We start from the raw sequence: 26,312 nt of genomic DNA, 5'->3' as shown, positions 1-26,312 counted from the left end.
TTCTCTCAACGTTGGCAACACTTTTATACACATTCTGTCAAATTTTGACGCATATCGTACGATTAGTTTTTGTTTGGCGTCTACACAAATAAGTTGAAAAATTTTCGTGTGGCGATTTTTATAATGGATGAAAATTTAGAACAACGGCTCGCCTTCGAAGCGCCATTCGGTCGATTGTTGTGCGGTTTCGACGTCATATTCATAGATCCACACCTAATCACCAGTTATGATGCATTCGATGAATGTCACTATCTGCGTTGGAAATCATCTCTTTGGCCCCATGAACACGACGCTGTTTTTGAATGAAATTCAGCTTTTTTGGCACCAGCTGAGAAGCGACGCGTTTCAAACCCAAAACATCAGTTAAAATGTGTTCGGCTGATCCATAAGAGATGCCCAACAACACAGCAATCTCTCTAATCGGTACAGAACGATTTCGCAACACGATTTGCTTCGCCAATTCAATGTTTTCTTCAGTAACAGATGTTGTTGGGCGGCCAGGGATCTCATCATGATCCAAGCTTGTACGATCACCTTTGAAGCGTTTATACAACTCGAATGCCTGTGTTTTTCCTAGACACGATTCACCAAAGGCCTTTTCTAACATTTTCAACGTTTCGGAACACTTAAATCCATTTGCAACACAAAATTTGATGCACGCACGTTGTTCTAAATTTTCATCCATTATAAAAATCGCCAGATTAAGAATAATGAATAGAATCTTATGAAGTAGGACAATATGCGAATCTAAGTTATGGGAAACTTAGAAATCGATGTGAACTCGATATCCGAGCTTTCTGACTGCTATTTATTTGGCTTTTGAAACTGCAAACCGAGGACCATTATAGACATCAATTTAAGTCAGTTTTGACATAAACTAAAAAACGATTTTGAAAGGCTATGATATAGAAAGGCTTTGAAAACCGACTTTACAACCGAGGCCCGGAAGGCCGAGTGTCATATACCATTCGACTCAGTTCGTCGAGATCACAAAATGTCTGTGTGTATGTGTGTAGTTGACAAATAATGTCATTCAATTCTCGTTTTCACAAACTCAGATTAAAATGAAAGTTCTTATGGTCCCATACAGTTTTCCTGAATTTCATTCGGATCCGACATCCGGTTCCGAATTTAAAAGGAAATATGTGCAAATTTCTGAAAAAATGCGCACTCAATTTTCTCGAAAATTTCTGGACCGATTTGAGCAAATAAAAGTTCTTAAAATTCTTGAAAAGTACCCGAAAAGTTGATCCAGATCCGACTTGCGGTTCCGGTATTACAGTGCGATTAGTGAAAATTTTCATTTTCATGAGCATTTTTGCACAAGCGATGGCGAGACGAGGTGCACATTTTTATAAAATTTAGTGGTAAATTCATCTAGTTGATAGATCTTGTTAGTTAGTGAATATATAAAACTACTTTGGGACTACTAGCCCCCGGTTTCCACTTCCGGAAGCACCGATAATAGTAAAGAAAATCGCTAAAAACGAAACTCCCTTCCATTGCTCAGCAACGGTTAAGCCGATTTTCACGAATCATGATTCGAATTAAAGCTCTCGTTGTCTATAAATATACTGTGCAATTTCATTCAGATCCGACATCCGGTTCCGAAATTATAGAGCGATGAGTGCTAAAACATTCAAATCGTCATTCAAAATGACTGGCACGGGTCGGTACGTGCGGCTTTGCTCCGGTCGTAGCGTGTTTTGTTCAATTTCGTTTAGCGTGCAGTGTTGCCAATTTTAAATCTATATTTTTCAGGTGAAATATCTGTGAATTTGTATATCTTTGGTTCAATTTGTACCAACTTGTTAGTGTATTACAAAATTATAATAACCATGTTTTTCTTTAAAAGTACACTTATTGCCTTTCTCATATAGAAAGTTTAAGCAATCACTTGAAAAATTGACTAGTGAAAATTTGCCCAGAGGGCTAAGTGTTCTATATCATACGACACAGTTCCTCAAGCTGAGCAATGTATGTGTCTGTGCGTGTATGTGTGTGAGTATGTGTCAAAAAATGTCACTCATAAAATAAAAAATCTCATAGTCCCATAGGTTGCTTTTGAATTTCATCATACTTTAATAGGGTAAATGGCGGTTTAAAATTGCACACCGTCATTTAGAGCGACGATGCAAGAAAGGGTAAAATTCTTCTTGATTTGGCTCAAAACTAATTTCATTTGTAGGCTATATTAGTTACTACTAAACGAACCGACTTCGGCTATACTGGTTCCCAGTTCCCGGTTCCAGAAGTATCGGAAAAAGTGGTCAAAAACTCTGAAACTAGACTCACACAATTTTCTCAGAGATGATTTGATCGATTTTCACAATCTTAGGCTCAAATAAAAGTTCCCATAGGTTGCCGTTTAACTTCATCCGGGCTCGATTTCCGGTTCCAGAACTAAAGTGTGTTTATTCATTTAGTACGACGATTCAAAATGAAGAAAAATTCTTATTAACTTGACATAACTGGTTTCAAACTGAAAAGGTTATGTTAGTTCACACTCAAAGAAAGTTTCTTATTTTATTCAAGATTGAAAATAATTTCTTGACAGAATCTTCTAGTGATATTTTGTAATGTGAGAAAGGCATCATTACACCACAAGGTGGATTAAAATAGGGTTTTCTTTGTATTTTACAATAATAAAACATTTCAAGAATGTTTTGTCAAATTTTGAAGCCAATCGAAGCAGAACTCTTGGACCTGTGTGCCGAGCTTTTGCTTCTTCGCAGTATAAAATATTTCTGTAGGCTTGAAAATTTTACAAAATTTTTATAATATATAATAAGAAATACAAAGAAAAATAAATGATTTCTCAAAAGTGTTAGACCCTACCAGCTCATTATTCATGAGAAAGCTCTTTTCAAAGTGGGTTCCGTGTTTAATCATTGTCGATCAGAAACGGCAACGTGTTGATAATTCAGAGCAGTTGTCGGCCATATTTGCAAGTAATTAATCAGATTTTTTGCATCGATATGTGACAATGGATGAAACATGGATCCATCATTTCATTCCGGAACCAAATCGATCATCATCAGAGTGGAGTGCAGTCGGTGAAACACATCCGAAGCGTCCAAAGCTTTCCTTTGCAAAGGCATAACAGTCGGTTGGGGAAGTTATGGCTTCCGTACTTTGGAATGCATATCTATCTTGAGAAAAGAAAAGCAATCAATAGTGAATACTACATAGCGTTGTTAGATCGGTTGAATGCAGAAATAATCCATAGAAAAAAAAACGAGTCGATGGATAAATTGAACGAATTGATTCCACTGTATAGTTCAGATTCGACCCCAAAGACTACTGACCGTAGGTTATAATCTTGAAAAAATGCTCGCCGATAAGAAATTTAACTCATATGAAGAAGCATTTGCTGAATGTGAAGCCTATTTTGATGCAAAAGATAAATCCTTCTACAAGCACGACATCGAGAAGTTAGAGAAGCGTTGGATTGATTGCATTGCGTTTGAAGGAGATTACATTGATAAATAAAATAGATTGTTGACAAAAATGTGTTTTCCTTAGTAACACGAATTATTGAGTGATGTGTTATTTTTGTTCTAGACTTATGGTATGATTTTTAACACAAAAGTGCATATATTACGTATTTAGTTTTTAACAAAGAATTCTTTATATCGACATCATTTCCATCCAATGTGAAAATCTAATATTGAACATTTCTCATTGGAACATCATCAGTTCCATTCTACAGCGAACTCGACTCATCCGATATCGCGAAACTCAATTGGAAAATTCCTAAACGCCACAAATCATACATCCGATGACTAATCCTGTCCGAACTGAGTAACCCTCGAAATATGCATCTACTTAACGTGCGAAACGAGCTCTGCACAGTCCCCTCCTACTCTCACTGTCCGCACCGGTTTCCTCCTCCGCTTCCCGAGTCCCGGCGTTAAGTCCGAGGCAGTGATCGCGTGCATTAACCAAACCGTTGAATGTTTAATGTATTTTTTTTTCTTTTTCTTCTCCGATTTATTTCCATATATGTCCTGGATCTTACACGGCTTGGCCTCAAAACGACATCCACAAAAACAACAGCTACAGCTACCATCACCGCAACTACTACTACTACTACAACATCAACTACTACTACTGCTGCTGCTGCTGTTGCTGCTACAGTACCAACAATCACAATAATTCCGAACAGCATCACCATCAACATCACCGTTTTCCTCCACCTACCCAGCCGGTGAGGAACAAAACAAAAGTGACCCACCAACTACTTGGCTGGGTACCATCTTCGATCGTGTCAACCCCCGTTGGTCAACTGGAAGAGCTGTTGCTTGAATCGGTTACGACGACGACGACGACGACGGCGACCAGAGGCAGGTCCATTTGGTGTGCTGCAGCGTCCGGTTTGCAGACGACGGACAGAGCGCATCCCTGAGTCTGATGCCGGACACAGTCCATTGTCTTGTGATTTACCCGTTCCATTTCGTTGCATCTGTGTTTAATTTGCCTGTTGATCTTCGGTTGCATTTCGATTGTATTGTGATATGCCTAAAGTAAGCCAGTAGTGTTTCAGAGAGAAAGAGTGGTGAAGATAAAATTTTTCAGTGTCGGGTTTACATAGCAGATATATGTAAAGGTAGCTCCACACGGAAAAACGAATAGTCATTACCGGTTGTGTCCTGTGGTGAAGGTCAGTGAACCGTTTCCGTCTAGCCCGTGGTGTAACCGGTTGAAACTGGCCAACTGACCCAATCAAATACAGGACAACACAACCACATCTAAACAAACACACAAAATACCGTGACGACGCACACGTGTCTTCGTGTGCAGCTCGACGCTTCGGAAGCGACAGCACGATGGACAGCCCGGGCGCTGTCGGAAGGCGTCGCGGAAATTCGCGGATCAATGCCGAAGATCAGGCACTCGATCAGATCGCCAAGGAGGTGAGTACTTTCGATTTTGCTTTTCATTTTGAACCGATTTTTGTTGTTGTTGCTGTTTTGACACACAATCGGAGAACATCGTAAAACCATCGTTGTTTTGGCCAATTCGCGACGACGTCATTGGTTTCGACGGTGGAATTAAAAACCAGTGACTTTCGATTGCTACTGGGGCTACTGCCGACCTACCGTTTCGTGCAACTCACTCACAGATCAAGGTTTGGGGATTGTAAAATCATCGGCACCGGCGGGGTGTTTTGATTTTGATGCGCTTTTATTACCACACTGTCACGCTCAATTTATCAGTGGAGTGAGTTTTCAGCAGCTGATCATGTTAGTTATTAAAGGGGAAAAAAGACCTTCTTGAGAAATCGCCTTTAGGTTTGATTGCACAGTTGTTTTATAATTACGGTATATAATTACCGTTATTCATTTCGCGTATTATTTTTATCAGGTGTACAACTTTGCTTCCGCCGTTTTCCGATAGGTGGCTGTACCGGCTGAGGCTGGTTAAAATACATAGATGATAATGCCTTTAAAGTGAGTGTGTACAGTGCCTAACGAATTGTCATCGCCGTTTCAGTGACAGTTGTTCTTGTTTTCGTATCATTCACGCTCGAAAATGTCTGTTTATGTGCCCAATTCTCGCCATTTGCGGGAAGTTTTACTTTTTTGTTACAATCCGAAAAAAATGCAACTGAAGCGCATCGAATGCTTTCAGAAACTTACCGTGATGCTGCTCTGAGTAAAAGAACGTGTCGGGAGTGGTTTCAACGTTTTAAAAATGGTGATTTCGATTACTACGAGCTCTTAAAACCGGGTGAAACCATCACAGGAGATCGCTACCGAACGCAACTGATGCGCCTTAGTCGCGCGCTAAAAGAAAAGCGGCCACAGTATCCAGAGCGACATGGCAAAGTCATCCTCCAACACGACAATGCTCGGCCTCACGTCGCAAAAGTGGTCAAAAAGTACCTGGAAACGCTGAAATGGGAAGTCTTGCCCCACCCGCCGTATTCCCCAGATGTCGCCCCTTCTGACTTCCACCTATTCCGTTCGATGGCACACGGCCTGGCGAGGCTTTTTTATAATTTCTGTTTTTTTAATTATCAAAATACTTTTAGTCCTTTTATATTGCAATACAAATCCTGATAACTTGTCTTTTTTTCAAATCTTGAAATAAGCCGCATTTAGAAAACTTTCAGGGGTTTTGGTTACTACCAACCATTTGGTACTAAGGAGCACAAAACCTTTTTCAACATTTTTTGCCTTTCTCATATAAAAAGGTTATGCATTCACTGTGAAAACCGACTTTTGAACCGAGGCCCGGAGGGCTCAGTTCGTCGATTACGCAAAATGTCTGTGTGTATGTGCGTATGTGTGTATGTAACGTTTTTTTGCACTAACTTTTCTCGGAGATGGCTAAACCGATTTTCACAAACTTAGATTCAAATGAAAGGTCTTGTGGCCCCATACAAAATTCCTGAATATTATTTGAATCCGACTTCCGGTTCCGGAATTATGGGGTAAAGTGTGCAAAAAATGTGAAAATAAGTGCACTAACTTTTCTCAGAGATGGCTGAACCGATTTTCACAAACTTTCCTGAATATTGTTTGGATCCGACTTTCGGTTCCGGAGTTATGGGGTAAAATGTCCTAAAAAATGAAAATATGTTTTCTAGGTGCGACCGATTTTCATAACCCATCGTTTTTTCTTCTCATGAAATTATGACAATTATTCATGATTTTACGAGCAAATAATCTCAACTATGCGTTAAAAAACTACAAGGATCAGCCCCATGGGGTTGTTCGAACCATTGATGTGGAACAAGGCAACCAAAATTTCTAATTAAGACTGTCCCAGAAAGTATGGACGCAACCAAAAACCGCTGCCATTTCGCAACGGTTCAGAATCTGTCAATTTTTATGGCTGCGTCCTGTTGTTTACACTCTTCTCTAACCACTTGTGCAGTTGTTTATTCGTTTTTATTAGTTTGTTTCGAAATGCGTGGACTTTCAGCGGAACAACGTCGAAAAATTGTGTACAAATGGTGCACAGAACGCGGACTGTCACTGAGAAAGAAATCAAAAATGGAAGGAGTAAGCCGTGCGAAATGCAATCAAGAAGTTCGGTGAGGATAACACCTTTGAGGATAAACCGAAAACGGGTCGAAAAAAGTCCTGCTAACCCTCAGTTGGATAAACGTATACTGAAGGCGTTCGAGCAAAAGAAGGAGGTTTCAGTTCGGGATGTGGCCAAAAAAGTGGGCACTTCGAAGTCAAATGTTTTTCGTGCTAAAAAGCGTTTGAATCTTCGAACCTATAAGAAGCAGAAACAACTGAAACGTAGTCCGAAACAAGAAGCATCGATCAGGTCGAGGGTTCGAAAGCTGTACAATTCGATTCTTGCTGGAAATTTGAACTGCATAATCATGGACGACGAAACCTACGTGAAACTCGATTACAAATTCTTACCGGGACCACAATATTATACGGTGCGAGAAGGGCAAGTGTTAAACCAGCCCGAGACATCGATTGAAGTCGAAAAATTTGGTATGGAAGCTATGGTCTGGAAAGCAATTTGTAGCTGCGGTAAGATTTGCGCCAGCTAGTCTACAATGGCTAAGTAGCAAATGTTGAGATGTATGTTTTTGTAGTCTAATATTATCAGTATATCGAATAAAATTTGAATATTTAACACTTGTGAATTATTTACGGCGAAATCAAAGTGCGTCCATACTTTCTGAGACAGTCTTTATTGCTTGCCATACCAGTACCTTTCGACCGAATTTCTCCACTTGAATCGACCTGTTCGCATCGCTCACATCCTCCCCAACGACGACAGTAAAGTATTGTGGACCTGGAAGGGTTTTTGATTTCTCTTCTACATAAGTCTCATCGTCCATCAAAACGCATGCATCCGGAAACAGCAAAAGATGAAAATACAATTTCCGGGAACTTGTTGCTGCTCGCTTTTTCTGTTCTACACTTTGTTTCAAAATTTTCTGCTTCTTGTAGGTCTTCAGATGATTTCGCCTCTTGATACGCTGGAGCCTTCCGACACTCGTTCCTGCTTTTTTGGCCAAATCACGTATTGACATTGATTTGTTCTTCATGATAAAAGATACCACTTTCTGGTCCAGTTTCGGGTTGGAAAATCCGGGTTTTCTGCCTCTTCTTGGTAGCTTATCCAACGAATAGTGTTCTCCGAACTTATTAATGATGGTTTTACCACTGGCATGATGAATTCCAAACCGCTTTGCCAATATTTGCATAGTAATACCCTTCTCACTTAGGCATGTGTCCAGAACCTTAATTTTCACTTCTTTTTCAATACGCGACATTTTGAAAACTCGGAACTTCAACCGCACAAACAAGTAAACATACGAAAGCTGACAGCCAAACGCACAGCATGCTGTGATCTGATCATAAAAAACCATCACAAACACATGCGTACAACACAAATGTATATGGATAGCTTATTTTCGATACACTCCTTATGCTATTGTATTTTTAAATACAAAAAAAAACGAAGTTCTACGGGATTCCCCTTTGACGTTTGAAAAACCATCAGTACGCATTTAGTTTCGCCTGTTTAGTACTATTAAGTACTGTTTGTCTCACCTAAGGTTAAGAGTTCTTTTATTTTTCATTGTTCAAAGAAAAGGTTTGGTTTGGGTAGCTTCTCCAGCTTCCACAATCCATCGAATTTGGAAGTTATATTCATATTCTTACATCGCTTCAGTATTACTATTACTTTAGTACTTTATTCAGTTAAAATTTTGTATCCAATCCTATGTATTATTATTACAATTTCGCGATTATATGAGAATTTAAATCTCACGTAAACAACCTTTCTGGTTAGAAAATATTTAATTAGCCTTTAGCAAAACATTTGGTGCATAATATGCTGATTTTCTCACAACGATAGCCATGGATATTCAATTCATAAATATCAAAAACCCATATCAATATGTAAGCTGTACTACGCGTTCGTTTTACTTGGAGTTAGAGTCGCCCGCGCGTAGATTTAAAAACGAAAACGGCAATAGATTCACGGGGAGGCATGAGATAGGAACTTGTGAGCACTTAGTTTCCTATCCATTTGAAGCTCTAGATACAAAACATTGTCTTCGCGTCATACATTTTATATGGAAGAAAAATATAAATCTCACTGGACTTTAAATTGCAGATTAAAACAACTCTGGAGGGTCATTTATTTCTCATTAAAAAAAATTAAATTTCGAACTAGGATCCTTGATTTCTAGGAAAAAATATTTTCAATCTGTTGTCTCGGTGGGTTGTTATAATCGTTTCGATGCGCAAAAAGGACTTTAATTTACTGGTAATTTTTATTGGTTTTTTTTTAATTTTTTTTAATATTATTTTCTGTTCGATATAATTCTTGAACATTTTTTTTGTAAAAATTAAATAATTTTTCAATCATCAATTATTAACGGAATATTGGCTTTATAAATAATCTTAAATAGAAGGTGTTTTGCCTTTCTCTATAGAAAGGTATTAGAATTGCTGGAAAACCCGACTTTCGAACGGAGCCTCGGAGACCCATAGTGTTAAATACCATTCGACTCAGTTCGACGAGATCGGAAAATGTCTGTGTGTATGTGTGTGTGTGTGTATGTGTGTGTGTGCACTTTTAGAAGATATTTGAACGCGCTCAATTTTCTCAGAGATGGCTGAACCGATTTGAACAAACTTGGGCTCGTTTGAAAGCTACTGTCGGGCCATTGATCGAGTTCGAAGATCAAATGGCTGTGACTTTTGGTTCCGGAGATATGATTGTATAAGTGACGTAACCGACAAAAATCGGGCTATTTGAACGCGCTCAATTTTCTCAGAGATGGCTGAACCGATTTTAACAAACTTGGGCTCGTTTGAAAGCTACTGTCGGGCTATTGATCAAGTTCGAAGATCAAATGGTTGTGAGTTTTGGTTCCGGAGATATGATCGTATAAGTGACGTAACCGACAAAAAGCGTTGTATTTGAACGCGCTCAATTTTCTCAGAGATGGCTGATCCGATTTTAACAAACTTGGGCTCGTTTGAAAGCTACTGTCGGGACATTGATCAAGTTCGAAGATCAAATGGCTGTGACTTTTGGTCCCGGAGATATGATTGTATAAGTGACGTAACCGACAAAAAGCGTTGTATTTGAACGCGCTCAATTTTCTCAGAGATGGCTGAACCGATTTTAACAAACTTGGGCTCGTTTGAAAGCTACTGTCGGGCTATTGATCAAGTTCGAAGATCAAATGGCTGTGACTTTTGGTTCCGGAGATATGATTGTATAAGTGACGTAACCGACAAAAATCGGGCTATTTGAACGCGCTCAATTTTCTCAGAGATGGCTGAACCGATTTTAACAAACTTGGGCTCGTTTGAAAGCTACTGTCGGGCTATTGATCAAGTTCGAAGATCAAATGGTTGTGAGTTTTGGTTCCGGAGATATGATCGTATAAGTGACGTAACCGACAAAAAGCGTTGTATTTGAACGCGCTCAATTTTCTCAGAGATGGCTGAACCGATTTTAACAAACTTGGGCTCGTTTGAAAGCTACTGTCGGGCTATTGATCAAGTTCGAAGATCAAATGGCTGTGACTTTTGGTTCCGGAGATATGATTGTATAAGTGACGTAACCGACAAAAATCGGGCTATTTGAACGCGCTCAATTTTCTCAGAGATGGCTGAACCGATTTTAACAAACTTGGGCTCGTTTGAAAGCTACTGTCGGGCTATTGATCAAGTTCGAAGATCAAATGGTTGTGAGTTTTGGTTCCGGAGATATGATCGTATAAGTGACGTAACCGACAAAAAGCGTTGTATTTGAACGCGCTCAATTTTCTCAGAGATGGCTGATCCGATTTTAACAAACTTGGGCTCGTTTGAAAGCTACTGTCGGGCCGTTGATCAAGTTCGAAGATCAAATGGTTGTGACTTTTGGTTCCAGATATATGATGGTATAAGTGACGTAACCGACAAAACACGTTGATTTTTACCGCTCTTGTATATATAAGGGTGCCAAAATTTTGGGATCAACTCTATTTTCGTAAAGTTCTAGTGCTCAAAAGTTTAAGCACCTCGAAAAAAGCCTTCATGCAAAATTTGACCTAAATTGGACATGCTTAAGGGGTGCTGCCCGGTGGTAAAGGTTTGACAATTATCGATCTTGAAAAAGCACCATAGGGGGGAGTACATGAAATTTCCAAAATCGAAAATTTTTTTTGATGCCAAAACTCTTAAAACTGCATAAAACATCGAAATTTAGTGTCATCTCAAAAAAAAATTTTTTTGAAAAAATCAACTTTCTGGGAAAAAATTTTCATATTTTTTCTAAGTCCCAAAAAGTCGATTTTTTCAAAAAAATTTTTTTTCGAGATGACACTAAATCTCGACGTTTCATGCAATTCTAAGCCTTTTGGCATCAAAAATTTTTTTTCGATTTCGAAAATTTCATGTACTCCCCCCTATGGTGATTTTTAAAGATATATGAAAATTCCACTAAGTGGACTAAGAAGGGTTTTGCCTTTCTCTATAGAAAGGTATTAGAATTGCTGGAAAAACCGACTTTCGAACGGAGCCTCGGAGACCCATAGTGTTATATACCATTCGACTCAGCTCGACGAGATCGGAAAATGTCTGTGTGTGTATGTGTGTGTGTGTGTATGTGTGTGTGCACTTTTAGAAGATATTTGAATGCGCTCAATTTTCTCAGAGATGGCTGAACCGATTTTAACAAACTTGGGCTCGTTTGAAAGCTACTGTCGGGCCATTGATCAAGTTCGAAGATCAAATGGCTGTGACTTTTGGTTCCGGAGATATGATTGTATAAGTGACGTAACCGACAAAAAGCGTTGTATTTGAACGCGCTCAATTTTCTTAGAGATGGCTGAACCGATTTTAACAAACTTGGGCTCGTTTGAAAGCTATTGTCGGGTCATTGATCAAGTTCGAAGATCAAATGGCTGTGACTTTTAGTTCCGGAGATATGATTGTATAAGTGACGTAACCGACAAAAAGCGTTGTATTTGAACGCGCTCAATTTTCTCAGAGATGGCTGAACCGATTTTAACAAACTTGGGCTCGTTTGAAAGCTACTGTCGGGACATTGATCAAGTTCGAAGATCAAATGGCTGTGACTTTTGGTCCCGGAGATATGATTGTATAAGTGACGTAACCGACAAAAAGCGTTGTATTTGAACGCGCTCAATTTTCTCAGAGATGGCTGAACCGATTTTAACAAACTTGGGCTCGTTTGAAAGCTACTGTCGGGCTATTGATCAAGTTCGAAGATCAAATGGCTGTGACTTTTGGTTCCGGAGATATGATTGTATAAGTTACGTAACCGACAAAAATCGGGCTATTTGAACGCGCTCAATTTTCTCAGAGATGGCTGAACCGATTTTAACAAACTTGGGCTCGTTTGAAAGCTACTGTCGGGCTATTGATCAAGTTCGAAGATCAAATGGTTGTGAGTTTTGGTTCCGGAGATATGATTGTATAAGTGACGTAACCGACAAAAAGCGTTGTATTTGAACGCGCTCAATTTTCTCAGAGATGGCTGATCCGATTTTAACAAACTTGGGCTCGTTTGAAAGCTACTGTCGGGCCGTTGATCAAGTTCGAAGATCAAATGGTTGTGACTTTTGGTTCCAGATATATGATGGTATAAGTGACGTAACCGACAAAACACGTTGATTTTTACCGCTCTTGTATATATAAGGGTGCCAAAATTTTGGGATCAACTCTATTTTCGTAAAGTTCTAGTGCTCAAAAGTTTAAGCACCTCGAAAAAAGCCTTCATGCAAAATTTGACCTAAATTGGACATGCTTAAGGGGTGCTGCCCGGTGGTAAAGGTTTGACAATTATCGATCTTGAAAAAGCACCATAGGGGGGAGTACATGAAATTTCCAAAATCGAAAATTTTTTTTGATGCCAAAACTCTTAAAACTGCATAAAACATTGAAATTTAGTGTCATCTCAAAAAAATTTTTTTTTTTTAAAATCAACTTTCTGGGACTTAGAAAAATTTTCATATTTTTTCTAAGTCCCAAAAAGTCGATTTTTTCAAAAAAATTTTTTTTCGAGATGACACTAAATCTCGACGTTTCATGCAATTCTAAGCCTTTTGGCATCAAAAATTTTTTTTCGATTTCGAAAATTTCATGTACTCCCCCCTATGGTGATTTTTAAAGATATATGAAAATTCCACTAAGTGGACTAAGAAGGGTTTTGCCTTTCTCTATAGAAAGGTATTAGAATTGCTGGAAAAACCGACTTTCGAACGGAGCCTCGGAGACCCATAGTGTTATATACCATTCGACTCAGCTCGACGAGATCGGAAAATGTCTGTGTGTGTATGTGTGTGTGTGTATGTGTGTGTGCACTTTTAGAAGATATTTGAATGCGCTCAATTTTCTCAGAGATGGCTGAACCGATTTTAACAAACTTGGGCTCGTTTGAAAGCTACTGTCGGGCCATTGATCAAGTTCGAAGATCAAATGGCTGTGACTTTTGGTTCCGGAGATATGATTGTATAAGTGACGTAACCGACAAAAAGCGTTGTATTTGAACGCGCTCAATTTTCTTAGAGATGGCTGAACCGATTTTAACAAACTTGGGCTCGTTTGAAAGCTATTGTCGGGTCATTGATCAAGTTCGAAGATCAAATGGCTGTGACTTTTAGTTCCGGAGATATGATTGTATAAGTGACGTAACCGACAAAAAGCGTTGTATTTGAACGCGCTCAATTTTCTCAGAGATGGCTGAACCGATTTTAACAAACTTGGGCTCGTTTGAAAGCTACTGTCGGGACATTGATCAAGTTCGAAGATCAAATGGCTGTGACTTTTGGTCCCGGAGATATGATTGTATAAGTGACGTAACCGACAAAAAGCGTTGTATTTGAACGCGCTCAATTTTCTCAGAGATGGCTGAACCGATTTTAACAAACTTGGGCTCGTTTGAAAGCTACTGTCGGGCTATTGATCAAGTTCGAAGATCAAATGGCTGTGACTTTTGGTTCCGGAGATATGATTGTATAAGTGACGTAACCGACAAAACACGTTGATTTTTACCGCTCTTGTATATATAAGGGTGCCAAAATTTTGGGATCAACTCTATTTTCGTAAAGTTCTAGTGCTCAAAAGTTTAAGCACCTCGAAAAAAGCCTTCATGCAAAATTTGACCTAAATTGGACATGCTTAAGGGGTGCTGCCCGGTGGTAAAGGTTTGACAATTATCGATCTTGAAAAAGCACCATAGGGGGGAGTACATGAAATTTCCAAAATCGAAAATTTTTTTTGATGCCAAAACTCTTAAAACTGCATAAAACATTGAAATTTAGTGTCATCTCAAAAAAATTTTTTTTTTTTAAAATCAACTTTCTGGGACTTAGAAAAATTTTCATATTTTTTCTAAGTCCCAAAAAGTCGATTTTTTCAAAAAAATTTTTTTTCGAGATGACACTAAATCTCGACGTTTCATGCAATTCTAAGCCTTTTGGCATCAAAAATTTTTTTTCGATTTCGAAAATTTCATGTACTCCCCCCTATGGTGATTTTTAAAGATATATGAAAATTCCACTAAGTGGACTAAGAAGGGTTTTGCCTTTCTCTATAGAAAGGTATTAGAATTGCTGGAAAAACCGACTTTCGAACGGAGCCTCGGAGACCCATAGTGTTATATACCATTCGACTCAGCTCGACGAGATCGGAAAATGTCTGTGTGTGTATGTGTGTGTGTGTATGTGTGTGTGCACTTTTAGAAGATATTTGAAAGCGCTCAATTTTCTCAGAGATGGCTGAACCGATTTTAACAAACTTGGGCTCGTTTGAAAGCTACTGTCGGGCCATTGATCAAGTTCGAAGATCAAATGGCTGTGACTTTTGGTTCCGGAGATATGATTGTATAAGTGACGTAACCGACAAAAAGCGTTGTATTTGAACGCGCTCAATTTTCTCAGAGATGGCTGAACCGATTTTAACAAACTTGGGCTCATTTGAAAGCTATTGTCGGGTCATTGATCAAGTTCGAAGATCAAATGGCTGTGACTTTTAGTTCCGGAGATATGATTGTATAAGTGACGTAACCGACAAAAAGCGTTGCATTTGAACGCGCTCAATTTTCTCAGAGATGGCTGAACCGATTTTAACAAACTTGGGCTCGTTTGAAAGCTACTGTCGGGACATTGATCAAGTTCGAAGATCAAATGGCTGTGACTTTTGGTCCCGGAGATATGATTGTATAAGTGACGTAACCGACAAAAAGCGTTGTATTTGAACGCGCTCAATTTTCTCAGAGATGGCTGAACCGATTTTAACAAACTTGGGCTCGTTTGAAAGCTACTGTCGGGCCATTGATCAAGTTCGAAGATCAAATGGTTGTGACTTTTGGTTCCAGATATATGATGGTATAAGTGACGTAACCGACAAAACACATTGATTTTTACCGCTCTTATATATATATATATGGGTGCCAAAATTTTAGGATCACCTCTATTTTCGTTAAGTTCTAGTGCTCAAAAGTTTAAGCACCTCGAAAAAAGCCTTCATGCAAAATTTGACCTAAATCGGACATGCGTAAGGGGTGCTGCCCGGTGGTAAAGGTTTGACAATTTTCGACCTTGAAAAAGCACCATAGGGGGGAGTACATGAAATTTCCAAAATCGAAATTTTTTTTGATGCCGAAACTCTTAAAACTGCATGAAACATCGAAATTTAGTGTTATCCGGAAAAAAAATTTTTTTGAAAAAATCAACTTTCTGGGACTTAGAAAAATTCCCAAAAAGTCGACTTTTTCAAAAAAATTTTTTTTCGAGATGACACTAAATCTCGACGTTTCATGCAATTCTAAGCCTTTTGGCATCAAAAATTTTTTTTCGATTTCGAAAATTTCATGTACTCCCCCCTATGGTGATTTTTCAAGATATATGAAAATTCCACTAAGTGGACTAAGAAGGGTTTTGCCTTTCTCTATAGAAAGGTATTAGAATTGCTGGAAAAACCGACTTTCGAACGGAGCCTCGGAGACCCATAGTGTTATATACCATTCGACTCAGTTCGACGAGATCGGAAAATGTCTGTGTGTATGTGTGTGTGTGTGTGTGTGTGTGTGTGTGTATGTGTGTGCACTTTTCGAAGATATTTGAACGCGCTCAATGTTCTCAGAGATGGCTCAACCGATTTTAACAAACTTGGGCTCGTTTGAAAGCTACTGTCGGGCCATTGATCAAGTTCGAAGATAAAATGGCTGTGATGCTTTTGTGAACTACTCGAATCAATCTGAATCAATTGGTGTCTAAATTTATTTTATAACATATGAAACATATTTTCATGAGACTGTTATGAAAGAGGAGAAAGGCATTATCACACCACTAGGTGGATTAAGAAGGGTTTTTTAAGAGCTTGCTGATATGAAATTTAAATAAAACACATGCCAAATTATGAATTGAAAATAATTTTTCCACGATTTGGAAGCGTTATTCTGAAGTTAACCTATTTATGATCATTTTCCAAACAATACTGAGTAGTGACGTCACTTTACACTGTGAAAACAACTTTCAGACAATAGAGTGTAATCCCTATTGAAAAACCAAAACTCCTAAAAAACACCCGTTATTTGTGAATGTTTGACATTTCATAAAATCCCGATTTGTCCCCTACACGGTTAAAAATTGTTTTAATAGTTATAAGGAAAAAAAATTGTTTTAATACTTAACTATTATTTAAGATGAAAATAGTTTTTAGTCGGGTTATAAGTCACTAAAGACAAATTATGCCAAAATGTTCCCGATTTACCCTCTCATCCTCTAGATGACAAACAGGACCACTTGCTTTTTTGCGAAATAATTGAATCAATTTTCACAAACTAAAGTTCAAATGAGGGGTCGTCCTGCTTCGAAGACTGCTTTATAAATTTACCGAATGCGAGCTTTGGTAAGATCCAAATTTACCCCAAATTTCTTCTGCATTGATGTGCGATCAATTTCTGTGAATTTCGATTTAAATGAATGGAATTTAATTCGGATCGGAGTACCGGCTCTGGAGTTAATCCGTATAATCAGGGGCAGCAAGGTCCATGAAATATTGGGCGGCACAAAAAATTATTACTACAGATCATTGAACTTTGCAATATATAAATCACTTTTATAAAGAAAACGGAGTGGTTAGAGCAAACAAAAAGCAACCAAGTAAAAATCACAAACCTTTTTCCTACTATTCCAGTAATAATCAATATTTGAAAGTGGTAGAGTATAGCACATTTCACATTGTTGTAAATTAGTGTAAAAATTTTAGAAACTTAGTTAAGAAATATGAATGCATTATAGAGACGAACTATGGGGATAACAGAAAAAAGTGTTATATCAAAAGATATCTCTAGCAAATTTTGTAATATTTATTCCAGTTGCCAAAATATTGGGGGGGGGATCAAGGCACTCCAATACATCTTTTGGGGGGCAAAAGGTGCTTTGCCCCCCTCATAGTTGCCGCGCCTGCCTATAATGACCGGAAATATTTACCGGATGACAATCGATGTACACCAAACGTTTCGTCTTCGATTCATTGGTGCGTTAGCAGCTCAATCTGAACTGCTAGTGAAATATAATTAACAATTAAGCAAGGTTAACAAATATTGCTCATTTTTTAAATCAATCATCTTCATCATTTCGACGTTTAGGGAAAAGAATTTATGATTTATTTAAACTCCGAATCGAACCGTTTTCCACGGAAAAACTGAAACATTCCACCGATAAGTAGAAAACCAACATCCAACCAACAGAGTTCAACCGGGGCTCCCAATCAGTCAGTTTCCATAAATCTCCCCAAACTCGGTCGAGAACATAAAATAACCAATAAATATTATTAATATTCAAGTTTAACTACTGTGCGGCCGGTTAGTAGGGAATAGGAGCACATCAGGCCAAGGGGCATATGCGAGAGGGGACTAACAAATGTGTTTATTTGTTGTTTTGGGGGTCACACATACATGGTAATTTAACTTTCTATCGTTGCAGGCGCAGGCTGTAAAAATCTTTCGTGTTCTCTCGGTGACAAACGTTTTACCACAGATCCGACGATATCCGTCCGAGTTTGGTTTTAGTGCTGCAGCAATATGTTCTTTCTTTCTTGTTACGACTACTTTGTAGGATACTTTCTCCGGGTGTGTTTTACTACAATTTTTCTTGTTTTGATTAATAACGGTCTCGCAATAGGTTCTCTCTCTCCCTCTTGCTATCCTGTGGGTTGCCGCGTAATGAATGATCGATGAGGATCCGCGATTTCTGCTTACCGTACAGACTGCGAGTATGGTTTCGGGTTGTAAATCAATAGGAGGTTTAGCGCCGTGTAGGTCGATGACATTTTTATAGTTTAATACAGTTGGTTTCTTTTACGCTAGGGTTTCAAAATTTCCATTGATGTCAGCCATTAAATTATGTATAAAAGTGTAGTTAATGACAAGGTCTAAAAATTAATGGTTTAATTATTTATCTAGATTCTCTCGTTTTCAACAGACATCTAAAATGTATTTCCTGTTTAGTTGGAGTTCAGTTTGCAGTTATCGAATCTATGTCCGTAGCACGGATGGATCATCCCACATCATCCTCTCAGCTGACAACCGACAAACGACGATCGTGATCACTGAGCATGGCATTCCAGAAACTATCGACTAACGCTTGTAACCGACCATTTATCGGTGTACGCGCGCCTAGCAACCGTGTACAAATAAAACTACTCATCTCAATTAGCACGCGCTCCTTTCCAATGCAGTTATGGAAGCGGATGACGCCGATCGGGCCCCGGGCGGACGCTGCCTGTCAGCGGACCCCGAAGATACACGGGAAAACATCATTGGAAAAACATTTATAAATTAGTGCCATTTGCACGCGGATCGTCAACATTGTCCTACCGCTCGTTCGCTCATTGCAGCAGCCCTCCAGGAAATGCATTGTTTGTTTGAAGTTTTGCCCTTTGCGTGATCCCCTGGTCGATGACGGGAGAACCGCGTTCGTTCCGGAGGGAGAGGGAGAACTGCGATTTGGATGGAATCCAAAAGTATGACCAAGCAGCTGTCGACAAGGCGGAACTGCTTGTTGGAATGAAAGGAAATAAAAATTCCATAACCATAAATCTTCATACACTTTCGGTTGCGTCATTGGAGAACCATTTCTCCCGCGGCTTAGTAGGTGCGATGGCAAGGTGACAAGGTGATTCAATTTTATGATGCTTCGATTCCATAAGATTGGAATTAAACAGACTCCGGCAGCGATGGTTCGGTGACAAATTACCAAATAAGTGCTGTTGAGATGGAAGCTACACTCCTAAGTCCAACCGTTGATAGTTTTTTTAACACCATCTTAGTGGATTAGTACTAGTCATTTTTCCGTACATACAAGAAAGCAATCTGTCTGTTAAATGTTAAACTTACTGCTTGAATGTGGCGCTTCTAAACTGAGATGTTACAGAATGTCACATAGACTTCTTAATTATTTGACAGGAATATCCAACTCTCAAACTCTTAAGAAATTTCACTGACCGAGATGAGCTTACACATTCAAATAATGAAACATTTATTTAAAAAACAAAAAACTTATAGATCAGCATAGATTACAAAATGAATTTCAGAACTAAGGCTTGTTCGCAAAAAAATCTGGACACCCCTAAATACGTATATCTCTGGGAATCGCGTGAAATGTTTCGCAGACTGGTGAGTTGTGTAAAATCAATTTTTGGTAATAATCAATTTTTGGTATTTTTGGTACAAGCTTTTAGATCGCAGATGGCGTCGAAAGAAGAGCAAGTGCGAAAAGCAAATGGGTGCGGTCGCAATGAAAATCCGGATCTGTCAGCAAGAAACATTGCGAAAAAGCTTGCAAGCACTGTTCATAATGTTCTGAAATCTCTCGATACATGTTTGACAACAGGTAGGAAGGTTGGGAGCGAAACGAAAACGTACCTCTGGAACCATCAGAAATATTCAGAAGGGACCAGATCTTTCGGTACTATGGCTAGAAAATTATAAGTCTCCATCTTTCGTGCATACTTCCAAGCACCGGCAAGGTATGAAGTCATTCAAGGTAAAAACAGGAATATTTTCCTTCGCGATAAGGGACGAAGAAACTTCTGTGCTGGAAGACAGCAGAGAAGCATTTTAGGACGAAGAAAAAGATCAAGTTTTCCAAAAACTATTTGATTTGGCAGGCAATATGCAGCTGTGGTCGAGCAAGTCAAAGTTTCGTCACTACCGGAACGATAAACAAGTAAAAATCGAGAATGCCTAAAGAAGCGATTGTTTTCATTCTTACGGAGCCATGACGCTTCCTCGCTGTTCTGCTTTGATTTGGCATCTTGCCACTACGTTATAGGTGTTTTAGAATTATATAACGCGAATGGAGTTCAGTTGTACTGAAAGAGGCGACTGCCCGGAGTTGCGACCTATCGAACGCTATTGGATTCTCGTGAAAAAATCAAAAATCTTAGTCAATAGCAGTTGAATCGGTTTCAGTGAATTCTGCACACCTAAATGGCTAGAGAAACTCAAGAGTTCGTAGTTTCTTCATGCAGCCTAATTCAGTAACTGTAATTAGTTTCAAGATGATTAATAATTCAGAATCAAATGAATAAAAGATGCATCTTGGATTGAACTATCAGCAAATTTAATCTGTCCAGATTTTGTCACGAATAAGTTTTATACAAATAATATTGGTAACTTTTCCTATGCCTATGAGTGTGTTTCTAATATTATTAGCAAGTATAACGATTTCCTGATACAAGGCACTAAAACTTTCTCTAAGCAAGTCGAACATAAAAGAAAAAAATATTCTTGTATTACTTTTGATCTCTACACATTGATGAAAACTAGAAATAAGTACCTTAAAAAAGTTGGAAGAACTTCCTCTTTACTTAACGAAAAAAGTAGATAGGTTTAAAAAAAGGTGCACAAGAATTTACTACGAAAACATTTCAAGCAAAGAGTTCTCAATCAAACGTCTGGCGGAAAATAAACTCGTTATTTGGAAGATAAAGAAAAAATCAAAAAAATAATTTGGATGTAGATGGGGTAAGAACAACAGCAACCACGAAGTCTTTGAAGCTTTTAATGATTACTGGAAAGTAGTGGGAAAATATAATAAATACTCCTCAGATTCAAACCCACACAGATGCAGGCGAAATCACAAATGGAGAAGCCAAATGAATGACGGACTCGAACCTGCCTTCTTATGCAATCCGTGCATACACGTTATTATTTCGTCACCCTAAGCAATGTGATAGACACGGCTCTACCACACGACTGGGTCTGGTTAGCGTACATCGAACATAGTCCAAATCCTAGCGCCTCACCACAGGTATCGTATGTCCAAACATCTTCTCTATTCATCAGACAACAATTACTAGTCTTCTCAACGATTTATTTTTTAGTCTTTGTTAAGACGTTAGTCATCTCAACTGGTGACTAAATACAGCGAAGCATGTTTAGTTTCGTCTCGTCAATTGGATTTTCTCTTCATGTGAATAAATTAATAAATAAATAAATAAATATGCAGGGTACTTTAATTGGTTGAACAATTTCCCCGGTTAGGAGATTACTACGGGTTCGAGTCCCGTCTCTGCGGTAACATTTTCGCGGTTTTCATTACATCATTGTGTTCACATGTCAATTTTCCGATCTGTTTTCCCCGTTAGATACTGATCATATTGAAACTAGTCTATACCTGTTCTTTCGCTCAATTATAAAAAAGAACCTCGAATTCGAAACCACTGTAACTGATTAGCAACAAACTTCGTTGCTAATTAGTCACGTTGGTTTGTTGCTCATATCAACTAAGCGAAGTTCGCGTTGAATTAAAATTAGAAATTGAACAACAAATTCAAAGCCACGGTGACTAATTTGCAACTAATTAACAACAAACTATTCACTGTGTTCCAAATTGTTTTCAAACTTACATAGAAGGGGAGCTTCGTTAACTTTATATAAACTTATCGAAGCACTCGTAATTAGAATGAGCCTTAAAATCAAGACCATTGCAACTAATTAGCAACCAAATTTGTTGCAAATTATTTACAGTGGATTTGAATTTGGTGTTCAATTTTTTTCGAATGCTTCGTGAAGCTCATATCAAACTTAGCGAAGAGCTTTTAAAATTAAAATTAAAATTTGAGTAACAAATTCAAAGCCACGGTAACTAATTTGCTACTAATAAACAACAAACTATTCACTTTACTTTCGACTTGTTTTCAAACTTAATTAGAAAGGGTGCTTCTTTAACTTTATATAAACTTAGCGAAGCGCTGGTCTTACAAGCCTGTTGTCGTATGTTCAAACCCTGGAAGAATTTCTATTGTCAGTAGGAGGATTGTAGTACTAGCCATGTAATAATTCTGCACGCTAAAAATGGGCTGTGATGTCTGTTGAAACAGATACCACAAAAAGAATGTAATGACTAGACTTTGCTTTACTTCGTTAACTTTATATGAGCTTGACGAATCAATCGAAATAAAAAAGAGAATCATAATCAAATCCACCGTAACTAATTAGCAACAAATTATTCACTGGGTTGCGATTTGTGCTTAAGCTTATTCAGGAGGGATGCTTTGTTAACTTCAGATGAACTTAACGAAGCACTAAAAAAATAGCCACAGAATCAAAACCACTGTAACTTATTAGCAACAAGATTTTTTGCTAATTAGTTACGGTGGTTTTGAATTTGCAGTTCATTTTTTTTCGAGTGCTTCGGAAAATTCATACCAATTTAGCGAAGCACTAGTAAAATAAAAATCAAAATTTAGGCAACAAATTAATCACTGAATTTCAATTAGTTTTTAAGCTTGTTTGGTAGAGCTGCTTCGTTGACCTCATATGGACTTAGCGTAGTCCTCGTAAACATAAAAAAAACTGTGCAACAAATTCGCAACTAATTAGCAACAAATTTGTTTACTGGGTATCAATTGATTTTTGACCTTTTCAGGAAGAATGCTTCGTTAACTATATATTAACTTAGCGAAACATCCGTAAAAAATGAGCCTCACATTCAAAACCACCGCTACTTATTAAGAACTAATTAGCAACAATCATTGAGTTTCAATTGATTTTCAAGCTTGTTTAGGAGAAGTGCTTCGTTAACTTCATATGGAATTATCGGAGCATTCGTAAATATGAAAAAAAATTGTGCAACAAATTTGCAACTAATTAGCAACAAATTGTTTACTGGGTATCACTTGGCTTTTAAGCTTTTTTGGGAATCTTTAACTATATATTAGCTTAGCGAAGCACCCGTAAAAAATGAGCCGCACATTCAAAACCACCGCTACTTATTAAAAACTAATTAGCAACAATCATTGAGTTTCAATTGATATTCAAGCTGGTTTAGGAAGGGTGCTTCGTTAACTACAAATGGTATTATCGGAGCACTCGTAAACATAAGAAAAACTGTGCAACAAATTCGCAACTAATTAGTAACAAATTATTTATTTTGTTTTAATTGGTTTTTAACCTTTTTCAGGAGGAATGCCTCGTTAACTATATATAAACTTAGCGAAGCACTCGTAAAAAAATGAGCCTCAAATTCAAATCCACCGTAATTAACTAGCAACTTATTAACAACAAATGATTCACCTATTTGCGTTATTATTAGAAATAGGTGTTTCGCTATATTCATGTTCTTATAAATAAAGGCGATCGGTAATGTCTCTGAAGTGATTTAAATAAGTTATTTTTACATCTTGTTGGTTTTTGACAAAAAGTTTAATGAGATTCTAAACAACGAAGTGTAAAGCTGACCAAAATCAAGGCCGTTGAGAGAAAATATTGTGAGCATGGGAATATCATCGAGTCAAGAGATTTTCAAGTAGATTATTTTAACAAAATAATTCGCATGACAAATTTGTTTCGACTTTTTATATTTTGTTTTGTTATGAATCATGAAAACACAATTTTGAATCTTCCAATTTTCGAGTCCCCTGAAGAAGTCTGGGCCCAGGGGGATTCATCCCTTTTCCCCTCCTCTTTCAGCGTTCCTGATCAAAATGTTATAATTAGCTCAGTTCGCTTTTGAAGCAAAAATAATAACAGCCCGTAGAAAAACGTTCAAATGGAACGATGGTTCAAATCTATGGATGAAAGATGAAATATTTGTAAAACTACGAAAAAATTATAATAAAGAGCAATTTAAACTAAAAAAACAGGCGGGTGGGTAATGTCAGAGACATAACTGGATGTCGTGAATACGAAAACAACTGACATGTTTCTTAACACTTCCGAATATCAATTAGTTGATCAATGCACTTAAACTAAAGTACAGATTAGTTACATTTAACATTCTGAAACACAAATATTATGAAATAACCAGTATAGTTCTTTTTAATAAAATTATGGTGATTCTGAAAAGAACCTTTTATGAAAGCGTTTGTGATGGAGAATGATGAGTTGAATTCGAATTCCGATGGATGCCGCTGACTTCCGTCATCTAATTCCAGGCTGAACTGTTGTACGTGGGTGCAATACTGATATGGTTGGTGTAGGTGTAGCGTTTACAACCGATTATAATCTTCCAATAAAGAAAACATTAATGCGCTGGGTTGATCAATGATACAATAGGCAATAATACAATAATTTAGTGAACGAAACTATCAATATGCTATAGGGAGTCGTTTCTAGCATTCAGGAGGGTCCAATTGCGTAATTCTCTACGACATTAAACTCTGGAACATTTTTCGCAAAAACACTGTGAATTTCACACAGCGAGAAAAGTGCACAAATCTAACCAAGCTGTTCTAGATTTTCACTAAACTGAGGATATTTACCTTTGATTTGCGAACAACATATCCTAATAGTTCTTTAGAAAACTTTTGAGCCATTAGAACGGCTGATTTTGTGTATTGCTCTCCACCGTTGTTTTTTCATCATTGCAAATGACTGGCAGCTGTGACGTAATAGCTCTTGTCGGAAGCGAAACTAGCTTTGCAATAGAATCCAAACTGATCCAATTTTTGTTAAGAGCTTTCTTTTTACGTGATTTCGTTTGTAGCTTTTTCACTGATGAGCGGTCCTAACGGCTATAAAAATAGCCGCATACAGAATTTCAATGTCGATTATTTCATTTCGGATTTGCATAATTTATTGAAATCAACTATCAATATGCTGTAGGGATTCGTTTCTAGCATTCAGAAGGACCAAATTGAGGAACTCACTACGATATTCACCACTTTCCGGAACATTTTTCTCGAATGATTTGTTGTACAGCAGCAGATATTTTGTTCTCTTCCTCAGAACGCGTTCTGATTGGCTGGTGTTGACATGGGTCAAATGAGACAGGTTTTTCAATAGTGTACTATTGAAATACTTCCATGCTTTTGCTATACACGTTTAAGTTGAAAAATTTCGATTCTATTGGTTGTTAGATTATATAAATCGTTTCACAGATCACTGAGCTATGAGCTTTAAAAATACGAGCAAGGCAAACGCGCCTTATGAATTATTCTCTTTGATACTCGTTTATACCAAACATTTCAGAAAAGGTTAATTTTGAATTATTTGAGATTATGTCACACAACTGATAATTTTATCATAAAATTAAGATCATATTTCCGATGGCGTATAGCAAAAATTATGTTGATTCGTTAGATACAACAAGAGATATCCACGATCAAAAACTTATCATTCTCTCAGAGGGTAAATTTTGAAAAGGCAGCCCATAGTAAAGTAAGTCGTATTCACGACAAAATAACTAGTTGAAGGGAAAAAAGCTTATTTTTAGCCCCCAAATTTATGCAAGGTTGACTCATCTACTGTTTAATATTGCTTTAAAAAAATGTGTAACCCAACCAAAAACAGCTTGTATTAAACCTGCGAAACAAATATCAAACTGTAGAACTGCTTGTTCATTGACCTACATTGTGGTGAATTCACATCGCTGACGCAACCTTCTGAAACAGAGCACCGTGCACGTACACTGTGTACGGTCAGTGAAGTTCTGTTTGAATCTTGGTTGCTGTGTGGCCTAATGTTGAAATGTTCGAACGGAAAGGGCAGAACATCCCCATTAGCTATATCCTATCAAAATAGCTTCGATGGGCAACACAACACTGCATGGCAAATGATTTAAGACCCTTTGCTGCTAAACGACTTTGGTGGATGATGCCGGAAATTTTTTCCATCATCCATAATCGAAAGGTTTCGAGTCATAAAGCAAATTAGCAGTTCGTGAGTGTATATAATAATAGCCATTTTCGTAACCCTTGGCACTATTGTATGCTTTCAACTTTTTTTCCTTCCTCCCATTAGGTCCATATCATCGGTGGTGGAAGGGTTAGGAAGGGTTCTTCGACGTCTAATTGATCAATCTTCTTCTTTTACGGTGCAGTTGTACGACGTGATTGATGGTT

The 26,312-nt window shown here is 37.9% G+C and overlaps 1 protein-coding gene across 2 annotated transcripts in view; it reads left to right on the top strand.

Annotated features, from left to right (window-relative positions):
• Positions 1–26,312, top strand: part of LOC131425568 (leucine-rich repeat flightless-interacting protein 2) — a 119,708-nt gene that overhangs the window by 20,025 nt on the left and 73,371 nt on the right. For both annotated transcript variants that reach the window (XM_058587554.1, XM_058587555.1), the window contains exon 2: positions 4,060–4,916. In XM_058587554.1, the coding sequence (XP_058443537.1) occupies positions 4,830–4,916 (87 nt within the window). In that variant the 5' untranslated portion in view covers positions 4,060–4,829. The remainder of the gene's footprint in view (positions 1–4,059; positions 4,917–26,312) is intronic.

This window comes from Malaya genurostris, chromosome 1, assembly GCF_030247185.1.
Source record: "Malaya genurostris strain Urasoe2022 chromosome 1, Malgen_1.1, whole genome shotgun sequence".
Taxonomy (NCBI): domain Eukaryota; kingdom Metazoa; phylum Arthropoda; class Insecta; order Diptera; family Culicidae; genus Malaya; species Malaya genurostris.
This window is presented reverse-complemented; position numbering and strand designations above follow the sequence as displayed.